Source organism: Drosophila elegans, unplaced genomic scaffold (genome assembly GCF_018152505.1).
Source record: "Drosophila elegans isolate 14027-0461.03 unplaced genomic scaffold, ASM1815250v1 contig_149, whole genome shotgun sequence".
In the NCBI taxonomy this organism is placed as follows: domain Eukaryota; kingdom Metazoa; phylum Arthropoda; class Insecta; order Diptera; family Drosophilidae; genus Drosophila; species Drosophila elegans.
In genome coordinates, this window is record NW_024545513.1 from 7,700,666 (window position 1) to 7,722,794 (window position 22,129).

Consider the following 22,129-nt stretch of genomic DNA (forward strand, 5'->3'; position numbering starts at 1 on the left):
AGAAATATATTTTTGAAAATTGCAGTCAAAAGAAAACCATATTCCACAACCTAGTGATACATTGGACAAAAAATTATATTCATTTCATTCGAAAGAAAGAAAGAGGATGCAAACGAAGAACACCTGGATAGTTATTTCTCAAGTTTCACTCAAAACTTGGTACAGTATGTGTTTTGCTAATAAATAAATAATAAATTATATATATTTAAATAGATTTTCAAACAAAGATGTATGTTGATTTGTACCTTAACTAATAAATACCATTTCATAAGCTAGCCAAAAAATGTATTCAGAGAAGCTTTGCTCTGAATCATTATAATTAACTTGTTTTCTTATAAATTTCTTCAATTTGTAGTTACTTTTTAAAATTATCTAAGCTCTTAAAAAACAGTTTCAAAATACACAAAGAATTTTCTCACAGTGTGGGAGGACCCAAGTCGTTGCCATTGCTTAAATGGCAACACTAAAATGCCACTCAAGGCAGTGGGTTGTGTGTGTATGGGTATGCAGGAAGAGTGTGCCAGTGGGTGTGTGTGTGCTAGTGTGTGTAAGTGTGTGTGTGTGGTGGCAGGGCAAATATGCATTGCGGTTGTTACCAAATTGCATGCAGTTATGGCAAGCGCCTTGCGAAGGATGCGGCCAAAACGCAGACTTTACCAGTGGAAGTGCAAAAGGGGGGCGGCAGGATGCGAATGCATCTCCCCAAGCTGGGTGCTGCAAAAGGGGGGGAGGGGGTGGTGGAGGTGGAGGTGGAGGGGAAGGGGAAGGGGCTTGCCGTGAAGGACTTCTGCGGTGCGAGGTGCGCTTGAGGATGAATTGCGGTGATGAGATTTTCACCGAGTATTCGCTAAAATCCCATCGGGGAATCTCTGGCAAATTGCAGCTTAGCACATTTATCACAAAAAAATGAGGATAAGGATAAGAAAAGTGTGGGGTCGTTATAAAAAGTACATTTATTGCTACCAGCTCATTTGGTCAACAATTTAAAGCTATTTACCATCTCTTAAGATTCTAAATGTCAGTACAGAGTATCCTAGAGTGTATCCTATAAGTGTAGTACTAGGATAACTGCTAGCACTTATGTTTTTTAATATATAATTTTGAAGAATAGGTTTAAGCTAAATAAAGAACAATAAGTTATAATGGTAATTTAGTTATAAACCACCACGATTCCAAAGAATATTTTAAAGCAAAATATAAATAATATACTTAATTAACTTCTTTACATATAAAAGAAATTTTATTTAATATATGAAAACCTTTTCAATTATTCCACAAATACTAACGTTGGCTTTCAGGAAAGCTGAGCTGTTTTATTAGCATCATTAAAAATTACTTCAGGTACCAACAGACTGAAACGGAAATGAAGAAATTTATAAAATGACCCAATTTCAACACTCAAGCATGGCGCTTAAATCATATAAATTAGTCTCCTAATTTCCCAGTTTTCCCATTTGAATTTACAAAGCGCCAGCACCTTTATCAGCTGGTAGTGAGACATCTATTATGATGAATTATGGGCCTCATCAGGACGTCATCGCCTTCGTTCCATGTTCTATCGCTGGAACGACCCTCGTCTGCCGGGAACCCCAAAAAAAGGGATAAAAATAAAGACCAGAGCGGGCAAAAGAAATTGCATCCTCTTCGGTGATTTCGAGTGTGCACGAGTGAGCGGAAATACTTTTTCTGCTTATCTACATGCTAAAATCTAAGTGGCAACAGAAAATTTTGCGAACAAGAAAGAATATAAGGAGCATGGCCAAAAGCCAGGGAGCAAAGGAATCAGACTCAAACTCAGCTTCGGCTTCAGTTGGAATATGGTAATAAGTTTTATTATATATTATATGTGCGAATGTTGCCAGCATTTTCCTTTCGCAATCGCAAAACCTCTATACGGACGCCATTTGGTGGCCAGAATGGGATATTAAAGTGCTGGCCATCGCCATATCTGCCGCTACGAATGATTTTATCAAATCTGCTGACGCTGAATTGATTTGGTTCGATTCCAGTCGATTCGATTTGATTTGATGTGCGCTTTGTGCAAATTTATGTGATGCGCTGCAGTTTCATAAATGCGTAGAGCGCCTGGCAACGAATCTAAAAACAAAAAAAAAAAAAAGTAGAAAAACTAAACCCATTTTCCATTCATTCAGTCGCTCATTCGCCTTTGCCATTTATTGATGGCATAATTTCCAACGCCCCGAAAATCCTTTGAAGCGGGGGCTCGGTGGTGGGGGTTTTGGGCTCGAAACCGCCGGCAGGTTAAGTCCTCCCACATTTCTGCCGCCCGCCATCAACCATCATCTAGCACTCCAGGCGATAATCAGATTGAAGGCCTCGTGCATCTGACAAGGCTCAGGTGTCGCTGACAGTGGGCCGATAACGTTAAATGTCAAATAAAAACCCTTTACTCAGTCAAAAATTTATTATTGGAAAGCAAAACATGGGTTAATATAAAAACCACGAAATTTTAAATCAAACTGCAGACATGCTAAATGTAACTGTTTTAAAAATAAATATTAATATATAAATTCCTTTAGTTTTTTCATTTTTTAAATATTTTGTGTCTGAGCTTCAAGTCAATTCGAGTAGAACTAACGGAGTAAAGACCGGCTACCGTGCTACCAGATTGTTTTTTTTTAGCGTTTCTCATAAAAAAATAGAAATAATGTATCAAATTAAAGGGAATGCGAAAAATTATTGATTTATACATTTTTTTTATATTGAATACTTACCAACGGAAAATACTAGAAAACCCAATTGATTTTTTGTGAATTTTCCCACTGACCACTAAAACTTAAAAATAGTAGAGTCAATTTCCGCTCAACGTTCATGACTTTTTGTTGGCCGAAACCGCTAGAATGCCTTGCAAATTGAGTTCCTGTTATGAGGGGAATTCCGTGACCAGCCCCATTGTTTCCTCGATTCATGATTCCATTTTTCGCAGGAGTGGCGGTGGCAATGTAGTTCAAGAAGGGCGCTCGATGCGAATCAACTGGGGTCCGGGGGGCATTGTGCAAAGTCAGCGCACGACGCCGTTTTACAATTTAGCTGGGACATGACTGCTTTGTCCTCCTGGCTCCAACGGGCATATATTCCCGCCGAAAAACAGGAAACCAGACCCACAATCAACCACCAACGGTCCTAAGTATACAGTGCATATAAAGTGCATGCGAATATTACGCATACGACGCGTTGTTAATTTGGCAAACACTTTAAAGTCAAAAGGGAAGGAAACCGAATGAGGCGGTTCTGAACATATTTTTACAAATTCTAAGCTTATTAGATTAATGTATTTTAATTTTATATTATTTCTTAAATTTCTTATTAACACATACAATTTTTTTCTTGCTCAGATTGTTTAAAATATCTTGAACAAATCAAGATGATCCTATTAAATTGATTACCATTTAATTTTACATGTAATTTTAATTTACCGATATTAAATTTGAAAAATCACTGAACAGTAAAATACAGGGATCAATTGTGGCACAAAAACGTTTAAAAAAAAATTTCATATAATTGTCGTGGACGTGGCGAAAGCCGGCGGTAATTGAATTAATTGAATAAACCATGCCTTCTGCATTTAAATTAAATTTGCAAAAATCAAGTTTGATTTTATGTTTTTGTCTGCGTAGCATTCGCACTCTAGTAATTATGACTATTAACGAGGGAAGTCAGCAGAGCTGTTCAGTTGAATACCTCCACTCGACCCCCAAAGTTGACCTTGTGTAGTATGGCTTAATGCCTGGCCTATCCTAATTAAATTACGCAAAACCATATCGCAGCTGGGGTAGTTCTTGTTATTTTTTATATAATTAAATAATTCATTGGCTGGCAGAGTTTTGCGACTGACTTTTTGCCTGTTTTGCGGGCATAAAGTTTCCTCCGCTGTCGATATCAATATCGGAAAGCTGCTTCAACTTCATCGGTTGTCAAGGTCCACCATCGGTACTGGTACTGTTATTGATATTGGTGGCCCACCTCCGGTTGTCCTGGCAAAAGTCATTTCATTTCAGTTCGCTTCATTTCTGCTGGTATTTTCTATCTCCCCCGGGGGGTCATGCTCGCGATGGAGCTTCAATTTGACATTGACTTCGGTTTGGGGCATGGGGCATGGGGCATAAGGCATGTGGCATTTGGATTCGGATACGGATACGGATTCGGGGTGTCTTGGACAAATTGAATATCATCGAAGGACCACTCCCTGAAATGGTTTGAGACTCCTCCGCCAGCGAGTTAATTAAGTGTGTTTGCGTGTCAGTCCTTGTGTTTTTGTGCGGTGGCCACATATTTATAGACGCGGTCCGCTGCTTGATTAAACAGACCTCCCGAATCTTACTCGGTTTTGTGTATTTTGTGGGTTTCTCTTCTCGCACACTCAGAGAAATTGGATTGTTGAAAGTTTTTTTTTTCAAAAAATTTTTTAAGTTCTAGCTATTTAAAAACAAGTTGAACATTTTCTTAAGGAAATGACAACTAAGAAAACGTCTTTATTGTGCGCTTTTAAATACCTACAAGTATAAGTTTTCAGTTTTTTGAGTACTTGATTTGAATTTTTTTTAAATTTATTATTTTTAACAATTTCGTAACGGAAAAATAATAATTGTTTTGAGAATATAACACTGCCCATTAATTCTGGAAATTCGGTCAACTTAGTAATTCTAACTTTAAAAAATTTGTATTAATTTTTACGAGTGTACTTAGTACTTCATATCATTTTTAAGTTTTTATCCCACTGGCTATTATTTATTGATTGATTTTTAAAAAACTTTATTTGAAAAGTGTTTTTTTTTTTTTTTGAGAATACGTTTGTGAGTCCCGTTTATGTAATAATCATTTTTTCAAAGTAATTCAGAAATTCGTATTTTTTCTCCAAGATTTTTCTGAAAGTACTGAAGAAATGGCAAAGTCGAATGAAAAGGCTTCAGTAAGACCGTCTTTTGCTCATTCAACTGACAAATTTCATTTGTATTGATTAGTCAGCTCCAGTTTGTGTGGGATTCTTGGCTCCTTGGGTTACACCGAATCGACTTGCCGTGGCCTGGGTATAGAGAGCCGAACCCAGCCACCTCGGGCTCAGAGTCAAAGTCTATTTTACATTTCAAAGTGTCAGACGCCATTAGAATTGCCGAGATCTGTTCCTTTTGCCGCCGGAGGAGGGGATGTGCGCTGCATGTCTATTAAATTCCAGGCGGCAGACAGTGCGTGAGAAAAGTGCTCGCCCACCCCTCGACGTCCCGCGTTCATTTCCGCATGAGACAAGGCGACAAGATTCCTATCACGCTGCGTATTATTATTGTTTTACTAATGTTGTTCGAAGTCTTTCTTCTTGGCCCCATTTCTAAGTTATCGCCCACTGAATTCGGCATTAACGCACTCGCCATATTTGCATTGCCATCGATTTAGGTTGCCAAATTTTGACTTTCGCTAATTAAAATCGAAATCGCATCGTTTGAGTGATGGGGATTGGAGCTCGAGAACAATTACCATTAATAATTAATGGCAATCGCAGGGTTTGAGTGACATGCGTCACTTCATCGATGTGCTGTGGTAATGAATGACTTACTAAGGCATTGCTATGCAGCGGATGCGCCAGGAAATAATATACTCTACTAAGTTATGAGTGGGAAAATGCAGCTATCAAAGTATATATACGAAATAAAAAATAGAATTTGAATTTAACCTTTACTTCGTTTAAAATATATTCTTAGTGTAAAAATCTTTTTTTTTACAGAATGCTTTATATCCTGGCATGGAAGTATTTGCAAAGATAGCTCATCTTTAAAAGTTTGAACTTTAACAATTTTAATTTAATTATATTTTCTTACAACCAATCTCTTCTCGCATTCTGTTTAAAAGAAATCAAAAACAATTTCTGTTTTAACCAACATAATTAAATTCCGACCTAGGTATTGACCTTTTGTGTACAACCACCTCGGAGTCAAGTGTCTGGTTCGCAACTACTATTCAAATCGCACCTTTAATTAAGGCCAGAATGCAATTCGAAAGCGGCCTAGTGTAAGCCATTGCCTATTTGTCTGATATGCCAATTGTCAGTTGTGGAGCCCCTTTGCATAGTCATTATGTCGAACGATTTCTAATGGAGATTCTATATCACCGAATTCCGGTGCCATCCCCATTCCCATTCCCATAGCCATATTCATACCGATGGCAAAACCAAATCAGATTCAGTTGTCAAACAGTCAGCGCAGTCAATGCAAATTATGTTTACATATGCAAAACGAGTTTGTCATATACGCAGGCACTCTTCATATATAGTATAATTATACACATGGTCGGCCAGTGCATGTTAAGTCGAGTGTAAGCCCCTCGAATTTACACTGTTCCGGTAAATTATTTAACAATCGAGCCGAGCCCACTTCTCTGAATGGATTCTTTAAAGGAGTGCAAATGATTGTTGAAACATTTTCCGCTGACCCGAAAAAAAACAATGCCAAAGCGTCACAGGCAGATTTGATTTCACATGTATCTGCACATATTTTATCCACAGCTGTCTACAAAATAATAGCAGTGGTTCTCTACTTTTTTCCCCCCGTTTTTTTTTGTTTAACCAGACCATTTTTTAAATATGACTAAAATTACTTAAAGATATTTCTTTCTGATTAACATATAAAACAGGGGAGTTTAATATAAGGTTGAGGATTGAACTTCACAGAACAACATTTTTGTGTTTTTAGAACTATCAACTTTAAAAAATAATTTGTAATGTGTGATTTCATAAAGATGCATATTTTAATGATAATTCAGAATAGTCCTTTAGATACGTAGATACTTCAAGTGTCAAACGCATTTTTCTCATAACTACGTTAGAATCTTCAGAATCTCTTCATATTTTTCGTGGTAATTATAAATTATAAAATATTTTTGTTAGATTTTTTCTAAAACACATGCAAATATGGTACTACCCCCTAGTATTTCGTACACTGCTGTTGAAATTTGTGTGTTGCAATTCGGTTAGCGTGCATCTGAAATGCATTTGAATATTTTTTGGCAACATATCTAATGGAACCAAACAAAAAGAGTGGATATATGTGTGGAAATAAATTCTTGCTGTCCTGCGGTGGCCACATTTAGGAGACTATTCTAAAGGGGGTTTAAGTGGTGTTGTGGTGGGTGGTTCAAGCACACAACGAGCGACAGAGACAGACAGAGAGAGAGAGAGAGAGAGAGAGAGAGAGAGAGAGAGAGAGAGAGAGAGAGAGAGAGAGCGGCAGGCGGGGTAGTGGGTGGGTGGGTGGATTTTATTGGGTGGTTTCTGGGTGGTGGCAGTATTTTATGGAGGGGCACGCGCGAGCACAGACTAAAGTTTCACAGGGGGGCAGGCGAAAAAAAAGGGGCGTAAAAGTTGGCAATACTTACGCGTATTATCTTCTGATCACGTATTATCTTGCGTATGCAATTGACGATGAACGTAATGACCATTCCGCCGAGTATCAGGCCAAACACAATCACGATGATGACCACATGCTCCGATTGGCCGGCCGCCTCGCCCTGCAAAAAGACACAGAATCAGTTGGAGGAGTCGGTTTAATTGCCATTTTAATTGCATTATCGAATTACCAAGCCGTTTGCAAAGTATCGTACTCGGGCTTTGGCTCGGATCAAAATAATCAAAGTGTGGCCTTCCACTCGCCACTTAATTGAGTGTTCGTGCACGATACCAATCGCCAACTAATGACTATTGGCTGTTGCAGGAAGCATTTAACGTGAAATTAGCTTAGACAATCAGTTTCGATTTGATTAAGCCTTCTTATTTTAATTCTAATCATTTAAAAACTGAATGTAAATTACGGAGGCTCTATTTGACGAAGCAAATTAATTAAATTAAATATTTTTAGCACTCTAACAAAAGAAATTGAATAATTTAAATGAAAAGTTCTTAGCATGCGGTTCTTTGGCTATTAACTCTCAATAAATAAATATATATTTAATTAAGCAAAAAACATTAAATAAATTTACAAACACTATTAATATCAACAAAATTAATTGGCAAAAGAATTTAAATTAATAGGTTCAACCCGTTTACCACCTGTTGAGCTCAACATTCTGCCTTTAAATATACCAGATTATTATGAGTAGTTTCGGCCACTATTAGCCGCCTTCAGATGACCATTCTGTCGTCATAAATTATACGCGCCCAGTAAACACAGCATAGTTGTTGGCCCGATTTTAATGTCGGCCAATTAAATAAACATAACGTGTGCATGCGCTTGATTGAGCTTTGGATTGAAGCCTGCCTACACACACACACATTCATTTAATATCGTTTGAGCAAATTAGAAACCATAAACCGAAACTAGCCAATTGCACATCGAAATGAAAAAAAAAAATACAAATTCGAATTCGAATTCTGGTCAATGCAAATGGCCTCAAATGGGCCTCAATCGCAATTACATATAAAGTTACGAATAATTATGGAAGCATTTGGCAAAACCAAATATCAATTCGCTTTAATTGGTCAAGATATGGAATGGTCTGCAAAATGAAATCTGGCCATGTGGCGCGAAAATTAAATCGAGACATTTAGCCAAAATTAAATAATATAGTTTGAATAAATGTGTTTGCTTTGGCCAGCCGAAATTGCAATAATTATTAAAAAGGTTTATTCAAGGGCTGTGGTTTCTAATGGAGTGCTTTTGTTGGTTCTCTGATTGGCAATTTATGGTTTTCAGTTTGATACTCTTTTCCAAATTTTGACTGGCACAAAAGTGATTGATTAATTAATATTATACATTTTTTTATATTATGAGACTTCTTCGGAGAATTATATTTATCTTAACAGATAACCTTATAAAATTCAGTTTAATGATGTTTTATTATTCGCTTGTTGGCTTTTTTGTAGAAATCTCACTTGTATTGAATTAGTTTTGTTATTATCCCCTACAAATTTATTTGTCAATGAGCTTTAGGTTTATGTATTTATTGATTCAAATAATGAACGCACAAAATCAAATATTTACAAATATAATTAGGTTTAATGACGAATTTATTATAAAGTGAGAATGGGAAAACAATACGATAAAATGGGTTTATAACGAGTTTAGACGCTATCATGCATGTTTCCAGCTATTATATTCATAGATGGAAATAAATTGTAAAAGTTTTAAAAAGATTTTATTGCTGTTTTTCGTTATGTTACGAATCAGTTACATACGCTGGCCATTGTGAGTAAACAATTTGTAATGCATGTAATTCCTGAATACCATTGAAGTAAAGATTTTCCCCACCCGCTGTGTTTTATGTCCGGCTATTTTTCCAATGGGGTTACAACCTCATTTTCGGGAGTAGAAAGTAGAAAGTGGCAAGTGGAAAGTGGCTTAGATGGCGCTGCATGAATCATTCCCTGAGATGTGTCGGTGGGGCGGGCAACTTGATCCCGCTGACTTTATCAAATCTAATGATCTAATGCGCTGATGTTCAACTTCTGCGCTGCTGGGGGATGCCCTGCAAATAACTGTTATTTACGGCTAACGAACAAGCCCCGAAACGAACAACAACACATACAACAAGGCCTTCCTGTAACACAAACCTCAAACTTTGCCAAACAAAACTTATTTGACCAACTTTGTTTGTGTGTGCTTGTGCCGGTGTGTGTGTGTGTGTGTGTGTGTGTGTGTATGCGTTCGTGAGTATGTGTACGTGAGTGTTTTTGGGTGTTGCCATCATCGGCGTGTCGAGCATACTTATAATGAGCGGGGTAGAGGGGAGCTTAAGGGTCAGGGGTCACGGAGTCAGAGGGGCAAACGAGCGCTGGCCTATAATTAGATGCACGTACAACGGCCCCGTTTCGTGTGCGACTGCACTGAGAGAAAGTATTGTATGCTCTCAATCGAAAGTTAAGTCTTAATTTATAAGAAAACCAATTTAAATGCAGGTCTTCAAAGCGATCAGTTTAAAAAACGAATGGGATGACTAAAAGAGCTCTGAATATTAAACTATTGTTGAACTTAACTTACAAACTAAACTAGAAAGGTTGTATTTTACTGAAAAATAATTGCTAAAATAATGTTACATGTTTTGGTGAACGCTGTAGATCTCTAAAAGAGCCCTTAATATTTAACTATTAATGCTTTTACTAGAAATGTTTTATTTTAATAAAAAATAACTGCTAAAATAATTTTATACGCCTTGGTAATTGTAATATTAATGACTTAAAAACTATTTTTTACTTTTTGTGGTTTTAAAAACCAGTAGAGATGTTCATACTTAGGCGTTTCTCTGCATAGGCGTGTCACTTACCGTACAGCCCTCTTCGTCCCATCGAAATTTACAATTGTCTAGCTGATTACATTTCAAATCCTTTGATATGCAGGTCGCGTCCTCGCAATCGTACTCGTCCTCGGTGCAGGCTGCCACAAAAACAATATAAAAATGGAAGGAAGAGGAACATTTTGAGAGTTAGAGAAAGTTGTAAAAAAAATTTGGCACAAAATGGCACTTAAAGTGAGAGGACGAGAAAAGCGACTAAAATGGCTAAAATGGCTAAAATGGCTAAAACGCCAATCAAAGCACAAATCGCACAGTGGAATGGACAATTGACTTCAATTGAAAGTGCTCTCCACTGGAGATGAGTGGAAATCGGATGCATAAAATTTATATTGTCATTCGAACGCCATTCAGCAGACAATTCAATATGGCTTTTATTGATATGGAATGGCGATTGAGTTTGGGAGCAATATTTTGTGGGCGATTGATATTAATTTGTTATCATGGCCACATATAGTAAAGAAAATATTTGGTTTAAAATTATATTTCAAGTATTTGTAATAGAAACAAATAAAGTGGAAGTAAAAATATGATTTAAAAGATTTCACTTTTTAGTATAACAATACTGTTTATACGATTTTATTTATAAAATTAACTTTCGATATGTTAATTTAATATGCAAACTATTTAATATGCTGTTTTATTAAATACTATACAGTTTAGCTTTGAATTCGGTTCGTTTGATTTTATTCGCAATTGAATTTTGTGGCCAGAACCAAACCGAATCGATTCGAATCGAAAAGAACCCAAATCGATTCAACATTAAATTGAATGCCAATTCAATTTGACTTAAAGCTTCGATCAATTGTGAACTTTAAATTGATGGACTTTCCACAGTGCAGCCATTGAAAGGCGACGATGGGCGAGACCACAAAGCAAATGCACGTAATCTCCGACATAAATCGCTCAACCAACAACAATAATTGCCGATGCTGGCAGTCCAAGTAGATGAAGCCAAAGGAGCAGGAGCAGGAGCAGGAGCAGTACCAGGAGTGGGAGTAACTGGAGCAGAAGGAGCTGGTGTCGGAGGTTTTGGAGACTTGGATTCGGATTCGGATTCGGTTTCGGGGCCCCACTTTGGCTGCCTTAAAGTAAACAATGCTGGCCCGGGGACAAAGGACAATCGTTGAATGACAAAAGAGTGCTTAGCCTTTTGCCGCTGGCAACTGACGGCAATCACGCAGGACCTCCGCCTCCTGCTTTTCCCTTGGACATTCAGACATTTGGGAAGACAGTCAGACAGGCAGACAGACAAACAGACAGACAGATGGGATATGGTGGCTGGTGGAGATAGTTGGTTAGACAAGCGACTCCTACTCCTGCCCATTTGGCAGTCGATGGAACCTCGCCGGGACTCGTGGGCCAGCTTAGCACCGGATTGCCCCCAGGATTTCGGGCATGCCTTTGTACTTTGCGCCCCGGCCATTTGTTGCCAATTCGGGGGATTTGCCACCGCCATCAAAGGGCCCTCAACTTGACTTGAAATCGGGCAACAGAATCGGGCTGAATTGAACTTACCAGCTCCTCGGTCTCGAAACGCCGTATACAGAATGCCGAATGTCGAGTTAATCGCGATTTGATCTGCGTAAAAGCGCAAGTGCAGGATGTTTGACTCCGCCGTAATACTCTCGCCCGCCGAACCGCAAAAGTTCTTAACCCTGCAATGGAAATTTGGGTATGTAATTTGTAGCCAGGTTAATAATATGGTAAAAATGCTATCAGTAAAGCCATCTGAAAGGGAAATGGCAAATTAGTTTGGTAACAAACTAAAAATGAGGCAAATCATTCATTTGTAATGAATTACTTATTCTAGTGAACAACATTTCTTAATTGTTACATATAAATGAAACAGAATAAAGCAAAAGTGTCGATACAATAAATATCGATCATATCTTATTTTTGAATAAATGCCTATAGAATAACAATCATAAATAAGCTGCAAAATGGACAACGATAAATAATTTGTTGAAATCATATTAGTATCGGTTAGATGACTGGGCAATTAATTATCCAGTGATTGATATAATCTATTGCAGCAAAGCCTATTACGTTGCCAAAACATTCTGCCACAAAATGAAGCCTTAACTTGCAGTCAACGAGTCCGCCGTCTCGGCTCTCGGGGCAATATATCTGCCTCTCGTTTAATATTTGGCCATCGATAGCACACACATAATCGATAAATAAATAATTTATAATATGGCTTAAATAATGACGTTCACTGAATATTGTATTTATGTTCATTTGGTGCTGTCTGTGGCTCCGGGTATATTTTCTTTACGGCAACATTTCAACGCATTTTACGCCGGCTGGCATTTTCTCGGAAAATCTGATTGTGGAAAGGCGTTTCGGTTCGGTTCGGGTGCTGCGTTTGGCCACCCGTCGTGTGCGATAAATTGTTACGAAAAATGAATTTAAATGAAAGTGACAAAGGCATCAAATCAATGGCTAAAAAGACAGGGGTGTGCGGCCACCCACAGAATTTACCATTTACCATTTACCATTTGCCATTTTCCATTTTGCAAGAGCGGAAAACGCCAGTCAGTCAATCAATTTGAGTGTAGTCCCGAGCAGCGCGGCAATAGCAACAAGTGGAAATGTATTGGCGCGTTAAAAGCGGATGTCAATGCGTGTCGAAGATGCCGTGGTGGTGAGTCCTTCGGTCCTTCAGTTCTACACTCAGTCAGTCAGTCAGTCAGTCAGTCAGTCAGTCAGTCTACCGGGAGATGACGAAATACTCTCACTGGTACTTGTACTTGTATCACCGGGGAAAAGGACGAAGGAGATTGGTTGTGCGAGTCAAAGGCGACACCACTTCCGCTCGAGTACAATTTACTTTTGGCCGGTAATAAATTGAAAATTTGCTTTGGCCCAGGACGCGGGCTTTGATCTCGCGTTTTCGGCAATGCGGAAATTGGTTCGCGGCATTGCGTATACGATAGCCGACATTGCGTATACGCCAGCGACCGGCTGCATTCAACGGCCCCGCGATGTCAATTTCATTCGCGCGCTGCGGCGTTCGACGAAATGTCATTAAGCCGCGAGTATCGGGAGTACTCACCTCAATGGCATCACCGTCTGCTCGGGGAATATGTCCAAAAAGTTGGTCTCGCAATCGTTCGGCTTGCTCAGCTTGAAGTCCAGAAATTTGAGAAATATCTTAAAGAAGAAGAAAAAAAAAGAGAAATCATTATTTACCGTCTGAATGTGCTGCACTACAAACTCTTTGACATTTTTTTAAATTGATTACAAAGCACTTTAGTCTGAAATAAACACCTTTAAAGCTAGTAGGGTTTGAAAATCATTTATAATTGTGTTCAAGAGTATGCAACAATATATATAGAATTCCAAATTCCGAAGGATTCCTGTTAAAGACGGCGTTATTTATTTCAAAGCATACTTTTAAACACCTTTAAAAAGTATTTCTGTCCAAAGTTTGTTAGAAATATGATTTCGAATACAATAAAGGTCCAACAAAATCGACTCTTACCTTCCAGTTTTCCTTGACCTGAATGCGCCAGATGCAGTCCAAGGCGATTTTGTTGCGGATGACCTGCTCCCGGATGTCAGCCGGCACATCTGTGGAGTTAATGAAACCCTCGTAGCCGTCCTTGTCGATGGTGCAGTTGAGATCCGTGCTGGGCGCATCCCGATTCCGGTCCATGTACTCGTAGACGGCACTGAAGCCCGTGTACTCGATGGTCTCGTCCGAGTGGAAGTGCAGCCACAGGTAGCGCTCCTTGGAGGTGATCTCTGGCGGAAAATCGGTGCCGCAGTATTTGCCGATCAGCGTGGAAAAGCCGTACTGGCCATCCCGTATCTGCAATGATACAGGGAGATACCGCTCGTTAGTTCAACCAACTGGGTTGTAAGCCGAACCCGACCGGCAGTTTGTCTTGGCCTAAACCGCTTTGTCAGGGGCTGCATTCAAATCAGGCTTAAGACTTGCAGCACAGAGACAACATTCAATTAAAACTTGCCATTTTTCGGTGCAAAAAAGGCATGGCACTAGTAGTAGCAGTTGCAGTGGCAACGACAACGGCAACGACAACGGCAACGACAACGGCCGTAGTAACAAGGAAAAGTCGTAAAGGAAACAAATCGAAAACTTTGCAAGTCCGCCCAAGACCGAGAAAAGCCGAGCAACTAAGCAAGTTTTTGTTTCGGCCCTTTTTTTATGCCCTGGCTTCAGTATGCAACAAAGTTGGTCTTTTTTTTTATGCGCTGACCCTTTCAAGTTGGTTATGTCGGGTTTTGCTACACGGCGAGAAAGTATCACCATAAAATAGTGATCAAATTAAATTTCTTTAGTCAAAGCAATAAAGCGATTACTAGCATATCTCAAATTGAAATGGTATACTTCAAGTTGTTTAAAAAATATATAATTTATAAAATGTGAATGTTACTTTTTGCTGTCGAAATTGTGTCCCTGTGCATTTATCAGCTACCAGTACTTACTTCGAGAAAATCAAATTTGCACTCCTCCTTGGCCTCGATATTAAACGAGTTGCGAAAGTCCAGGCGTATGATTTGTCCCTTTGGCGCTGTAATTAGATGCCGGCATCCGCAGGACAGAAGAGTCGAGAACGGAACAGAACAGAACGGGACAAAGGCAACAGGTTAGTACACAGTTACTATACAGGTATATATATATATATATATATTCCAACATTCCATGGTTGCCATGGCACTTGACCGCACCACTTCCACTTCCACTCCCATTTCCGCCCAGAATGTCAGATCCGTCCAATCCTTCGAGCTTATTTAAAGTCAAATGGCCCCGAGCCGAGAAACTGATTAACAACAGCTCACCTCGGCGATTGTGACTTTCAAGGGATAATGTGACTAGTTGAACTGCGGTTGGCCGAAGCTGTAATGCCCTTTACAGAGCCTTTATGGCAATGGATTTAAAAGAATTTAAACAAAAAAGTCAGCATTACGTGTATGTCTCCTTTTCATTGGTTTTAATAGCTCTAGAGACTTATGAACAAATATGTGGATTTGTAAGTGTGTTTAAATTATGAAGAATGTACTTTTTTTGTACTTTATTTTATCCCAAAAAAATAATAGCATTTTGAGAACTTGTTCAATTTAAAACAAACTTGCAGTTAAAATCAGTTATGTGCACCTTGTCTTTCTGAATTATCGAAGCTATTATTGGGCACATTATTTGGATACCTAAAACATCCGGCAGTCTAATAAAAATATTTGTGAAAATTTCCGCATCTCAATGATCCAAACATAACTAGACCCTTTTTGGCACAAAGTAAGAGAAAAGTGAAAAGAACAGGACCCAATCTCGTATCTATGGCCAAAATGATAGCGTCTGGGGACTCATTTAGTGGCCGCATAAAAAGAAGAAGGCATCGAGATGCTGGACACACCCACTCACAGACTCACCCACTCAGCCAGTCATCCAGTCATTCATTCATTCACTCATTCATTCACTCACTCACACTCGCATTTGGGGCCATACATATTCAGCCAGCGAATCCTTGGCATGAATCAATGGCGATGGGCTGGCTGTGGCTGTGGCATTTCAAAACACATTTTCCCCTGGCTTTTCTCAAATGGAACCTTTGTGGCCAATGTGGCATAACAACACACACCAGACTCACACACAAGCAATTGCCAGGGCGTTAACACCCACACACACACACACACACAAACATACCCACACACATTACCTAATGGAGATGGACAAGTAATGAAAGTTGGAATCACAGACAGACGAAGAAAGAGAACTTGAAAGGGAATAGAATTCCACATTGATTGGCCTTGAAAAAAAAAAAAGGAAAAAGGGGACACTACACACACATTTGGGGCTGTATACGTACCATTATCAAATTACAAAGCCCCCCGGCAATCAAAAATTCTGGCACTGCACTTGCAGTCCATCCCCAGTCCCATAGTTAAAGTCTAATTACTGAACCCGGCTGCCCAAACTGTCCAAATCTGGCCAATTGATGACTGTCATAAGGGCTGCACAAAAATGCGCCTTCTCATAATTACACATCGAAGAGAGTTATTGGTCGCTTTCATACCTTTTCGGACAGAGAATGCAGAAAATTGAGATGAAAAGCCCCCATGTCAGGTGAATAATTTTCGGAAACATTGTTTGCATTGTCTGCTATGTGAAAATGAAAAAAGAAACTGGCGTTGCGCATACGACACCGTAGCCACTGGCTGAAATGCTTTCACCGAACTGAGTGTTGAAACCTAACAAAAGACAACAATGAGACCAAATGGCACGGGTTTTCATCAAATCAAATTAAACCTACCTAATTTTAATGTGGTAGCATAATCCACTAATAATCCGCTTTTAAATATGTTTTTGTTTAAGTTATCAAAATCGCCTTTACCATACAGCTTACTTTGCAATAATGTTAACCAAATAGGTTTTGTTCACTTACATAAATTTGTTATAAAAGCTTGGGTATATAAACGTTGTTTCTTGGCTAATCAAAACCACGTTTTTTTGTTTAGTCACTTGAAGTTTATCATTTCGGTTAAATCAGTTTTAATTCTGTATTACGCATACGCCACCATGACTTTTATTATAGTTGTAAAGCACAGTGCATGGGAACATAAGCTATATCTGCTTAAGCAATATAAAAATAAACTCCAACCCAGACCCTGATGTTTTCTCGAATAACTTTGAACTTTCGAATCCCCGACCGCAGGAGTTTTATGCCCGCAATTCCTTACGGCATTTGTGTGCCCTGCGGGACGCCCATCTTGGCCATAAAGCGAACCTCAGCTGGCTGCCTTTGTTGGCCCGCTTAGTCCAACATTAACTTGGAGTAGCACACACATTGATATGCAAATAAGCCGATGCCCCCCCCCCCTCCCCAACCCAAGTACTCGCACTCAGTACCCGTACTCGTACCAAGCATACAGTAAGGGCTACATATGCTGTGGCATATTCGTAGATACAGATACTGGAACCGCTGATGCGTGCTTATGGAAAGTCAATCATTCGCTTTCAGGTTTTATCTGTCAGCTCTTGACTTTTGCAGTGACATTATTTTGTCTTAACTGACAAATGATTTGGCCTCCAACCGACTTTAGATAAGCATTGGAGTTGACTGTGAGTTTCCCAGTTTGCCAGTTGCGGTGGCGAAGGCACTGAAGCGAGTGCAGCTCAAATATGATGACAACCCGGCCAACCCGACCCAAGCTGGTTACCCGGAATCTGAATCAAAATCTGAATCCAGAGACCCACCCAGAATCCCCAATCGAGGGATCGCATTATGGTGCCCGGGGAAATGGGAATGGAATACGGGGAGAGTCAACGCGCTAACGCTTTTAAATGGCCCACACAAAACGGCCCTGCCATGTGAAATCTGTGTGGAGCATCTTACGCATCAGCGCCATCTAATGCCTCCGGTTCACTGGTTCACTCTTCACTCTTCACTCTACACAGTTCCCCTTCTCCAATCCCGATCTCAATCCCCTTCCCGACTGACTAACTGACTGACTGACTCACTGACTCACTGACTCACTGACTGACTGACATCTGGTAATGTCAACAGCAGTGGCAGCCAAGACTTGGCCAAAGACTTTGCAATTATTTGCAGTAGCTGGCTGCTCGTCGCCAAGTGCTTGCCATATAAACTTTTACGAGGCCTGCACTCCACTCCACTTACACTCAAAAAAAACGGGGTCTCAAGAAGCCATGTTCATCTAACACCGATAAATCTTATAAGTACGGCTAATTAATTATCTATCTTTGACTTTATGTAATTTCTGATGCTAAACAGTTAAGGAAAGTATTTTATTTTAAAATTTATGGTACTAAAAATTCACTAAATAACCTATTGATAATTTTGATATTTTCACATAAACAATTTTTGCAAGACTTTAATTAAATCAAAATCGATAAATACTCATATATACTCTTTAATGTTATCCCTAAAAAAATTATTTTCAAGGAAATTTAACTCCGAAAATCTGAAAATTGGCCCCTGCTCCCATTTCTCTCAGTGCACACTCACTCTCACACTCGTTAAAAAGGAAGTCGGCTGCCAATTGGCTTTCATCAAAGTTCGTATTTGTCTTTGTAACTGTGGAATACAGATACAGATAATGCCAATGATACTGCTGGATTTTGCCAGACTGATTGTTAATTGCTTAGCCGTAGATAATCCACAGGAATGAGTTTCTGTGACTGTCATGAATACTATACAACCTGCAATTAGTTGGGGGCTTGAATCATTGCCATGCCTGAAAAAATATCCTACTTTAATAAACATTACCTTAAGGCGCCTATAAATAATGAATGACATGGACTTGTCGGGCTCTGAATATGTATTATTTATTATTTTTAACGTTAATGGCCGTGATTGTCATCAAATCTTTATATTAAAACCCCAATGGATGGAAAGCAAAGCGAAAATTATTCAAATTCAGTAAAAAATGTTTGGATGTACCACGTTTTTTTTACCATTGATCCATTGATCTTATTTTAAAGTTTATAGCTATGTAAATTCAATAGAACATTTTTCGGACAATTGTTTACACCTAATTTACCCCAATTATTTCTAGGAGACCCCATGATTAGCTTCGTCCAATAAACTCACCTGTTATCACCCGGGTGCAGTTGATGTTCTTCGGATAGAGATTGGGATACTCGGGGCTGTACAGCTCGTTCTTGGTGGGATCGCCCTCGACGAACAGCCGACAGCGGTCCACCTGATCCTCCTCCGCCTGCCGCTCGCTGCGTCCCGCCCTCGGCGGTCGGGAAATGGTCATTGCATGCCGCTCCTCCTCCCAGGCGCCCAGTTCCCCCTCGCCCTCGGCCACATCCTCCTCCCTAAAGGGGCTGGAAAATCCTCTGAAAGGGGTTAAGTTCGATGGGCGGTCGCCGGGCGGTATTGTCAGCGATTCTACGGTTGACGTCGAACGATTGGCGATTAGCTCACTGCCGGCAGAAGCTGCAAGGAAATGAAAGGGAAATGGAAAACTCCTGAGTATGCAGTTTGAGTGGCTATATATACAGATATTTCTATATGCGCACACAGCCATTTTCGGGCGGTGGCAGCATTACATTTTAGTATGATAATAATAATCATGAGCATTAAAATTTATGCGGGAGCCGGGCTTGTTTTTGTTAACTTTTTTTCATAATAATGCGCATAACTTTTCGCAAGGCAAAAAACTAAAAAGGAGGAAAAAGCACAAAAACGGAGCACAGGTAAAGCATATATTTATAAAAGTGAATACATGCCAGGACGCTGTATCTGTTCATTTTTACATATGTGTTTGTATTCAGAGAAGTCGACGCTTTCCCGTTTTTACTTTTGAGGGACAATTTTCGATTTCGTTTTAATAAATACTAATTTTTTTATATTCCTGTTTTTGAAAGAATATTTAATAAAAAAATGTTATGGGTACGAAAATAAAAATAACGCAAGACATGAATTTCGATTTCAATTCAATAAAAGTCAAAGAAATGTCAATTTTTTACACGCCAAATATAAAATAATAAAATCACAGATATTTTGATTAAAACTCTAAAGTAAGAAAAACAGAGAGACCAATAGTTGGTAACTTTAAAAAGGCCACACCGCCAGTAAGTATGCAACGCATATTTTTTTTTATTAAAGCTTTCACTTGCGACTTTCCTTTGCTTTCTGCCACTTTCTCGCCCACTCCCGCTATTTTTCTGTTTGAGCAACTGTGACTGTAACTGCAGCTGGAACAGTAACTGTAACTGTGACTGAAACGGCAACAGTAACTGGAACTGCACCTAAATAACAATCGTTAAGCCCATGCAAAGTAGCCCAAAGCACCGCACAAACACATCGCCATGTTTCGCTGTGCGGGCGAGTATCTGTGTGTGTGTTCACAGGGCATTGGCACAGCCAACAAAGTCTTCGTCCATAACCAGCGACGAACCTCAGATGCCCTCGATGCAAGCACAAAGAAAGGTGGTTTTGAAATCAATTACAAAGGTGTCCAAAAGTATGCAACAATAAATTTTGAGTCCGTAAGCCCAAAGAATTCTTACTGAAAGTAGATGCACTATTTTTCACTGCAAACTTATAGACAGATTTATAATAGATTTCTTGATCAAAGTGGTTGTATTTAGTACACATCACTATAGTAGATAATTATTGTTATTATTCCTATAAAAATTAAACGTTACCCTTAACATTTCATTGTCAAAAATCATTGTATTGCCTCCTGAATTAAAAGCAATTAGCTTAATTTTGGTTTCTGGCAGTAAATAGCCAGTGGTTTCGATGGTGGCCAAAATACCGCAACTGATTGGTTAACACATTCATTAGCGTAAATCAGTAAAGTAAATTCAATTGGTACTCACTTAGTTTGAAGTGATATCACTAAGTGCACATTAATTTAGTAATGGTTTGGAATTGTGTTTCAATGAAAATTGGTAAACCAATTGAATAAATGATTTAAATGCGTAGGAAAGCCAAACATAAATAAAAACAGTGTATTAATTTGAGCGTCTCTAACTATAAAAAAAAGTTATTGTTTTAGCGAAATTTTAATGATACTTAAGTGTCTGTTTTTGCATTATTATTTTTAAATACTCAATGAATACAAATAGGTAAATAAAATAGTTTAAAGTAGAATTAATATGAAAAAAATAAAGTACGTTTCATAGTAAGAAATTAGTTTTCGTTAAATAGTCACTTTTTTCTTCAACAACTAACGAATCTGCTCATGACTTGACAGATCTTGAAGATGTCTTGATTAAAAAAAAAAAAAGGCTCTTCATATTTGGCGTATTTCTTCAGCTATTCGAGACGAGTTTATGGGTCATAGAGTATTTAGTTCAGTTGTAACAGCAATACAAACACGACCTGAGCACACACACATGAACATTACACACACTATACTAACACACACACACAGACAGAGGCATGAAGGCATGGGAACATGTGAAGTGTTTGCCTCACATTACATGGCTGCTAGTGCCTAATGATGTAGCAACAAATTTAATAAACATATTAAGTGTTGATGTTTTTGTAATCGCACAGGGCAACGCCAGATGTTACTCCACATCAACCATCTCCATCTGCATCTGCGTCTCCCTCCCTCTTCTCCCCATCTCTCTTCCACTTCCTACTTTTCTCTGTTTGCCTTGCTTTTTTTTAACACACATACAGCTTGGCACACGTATAGTATAGGCTCCTATGGCATCCATTTTGCCGTTAGTCAAAAGCTGCTTATTTCCGTTCTGGTTCTGTTTCTGTTTCCGTTTCTGTTTCTGTTTCGGTTTGTGTCTCTGTTGCTGTTTCTGTGTTTGTGCTTCTGATTCTGTTTCAGATTCTGCCTTCGCTTCCATGTTCCTGCATTCAAGCAACTATTTGTCACATCAATTAAACGCAATGAACATTAGAATTAATTTAAATGCGAACATTAAATGAATTGTCATCTAATGAAGCGATTAAACTACACCTTCATTTGGTTTCTCTCGCTCTGTCTCTCGATAATATTGCCATAATTTATGGTTTTAGTTCAGCTTTGTAATTTTTGGAGATTTTGTAAATTGTCATTATTGATTGGGCTGCGGGGTGGGGCTTTCAAATGGATGGGGAATTTCAACAGCTTCGGTTCTGCAATGCGATCGAGTTTTATGGGCGTAGTTCCGGCTGCCTTCTGTCGGTTTCAGTTTTGGCCGCAAGTTGAACTTACCAACCATAAACTTTTCAACGCAAACCCTCGCCAAACACGCCCCATTTTAGTCCTCCACATTGATACACATAAAATAATACAATATTTATAATAAACTAGGCTAGAGATTTTAAGGAATTTATAAATGTTTATCCCTCAAAATATTTGTATTAAATAGTCATGTCTAAATGCAAAA

At 38.9% G+C, this 22,129-nt stretch overlaps 1 protein-coding gene across 3 annotated transcripts in view; it reads right to left on the bottom strand.

The window, feature by feature from the left end:
* LOC108136596 overlaps positions 1-22,129 on the bottom strand; it is an 80,626-nt gene that overhangs the window by 12,886 nt on the left and 45,611 nt on the right. For all 3 annotated transcript variants that reach the window (XM_017257911.2, XM_017257910.2, XM_017257912.2), the window contains exons 4-10: positions 18,870-19,223; positions 14,746-14,831; positions 13,778-14,107; positions 13,349-13,446; positions 11,809-11,948; positions 10,264-10,373; positions 7,384-7,515 (exon numbers count right to left, since the gene is read on the bottom strand). In XM_017257911.2, coding sequence (XP_017113400.1) covers positions 7,384-7,515; positions 10,264-10,373; positions 11,809-11,948; positions 13,349-13,446; positions 13,778-14,107; positions 14,746-14,831; positions 18,870-19,223 — 1,250 coding nt within the window. The remainder of the gene's footprint in view (positions 1-7,383; positions 7,516-10,263; positions 10,374-11,808; positions 11,949-13,348; positions 13,447-13,777; positions 14,108-14,745; positions 14,832-18,869; positions 19,224-22,129) is intronic.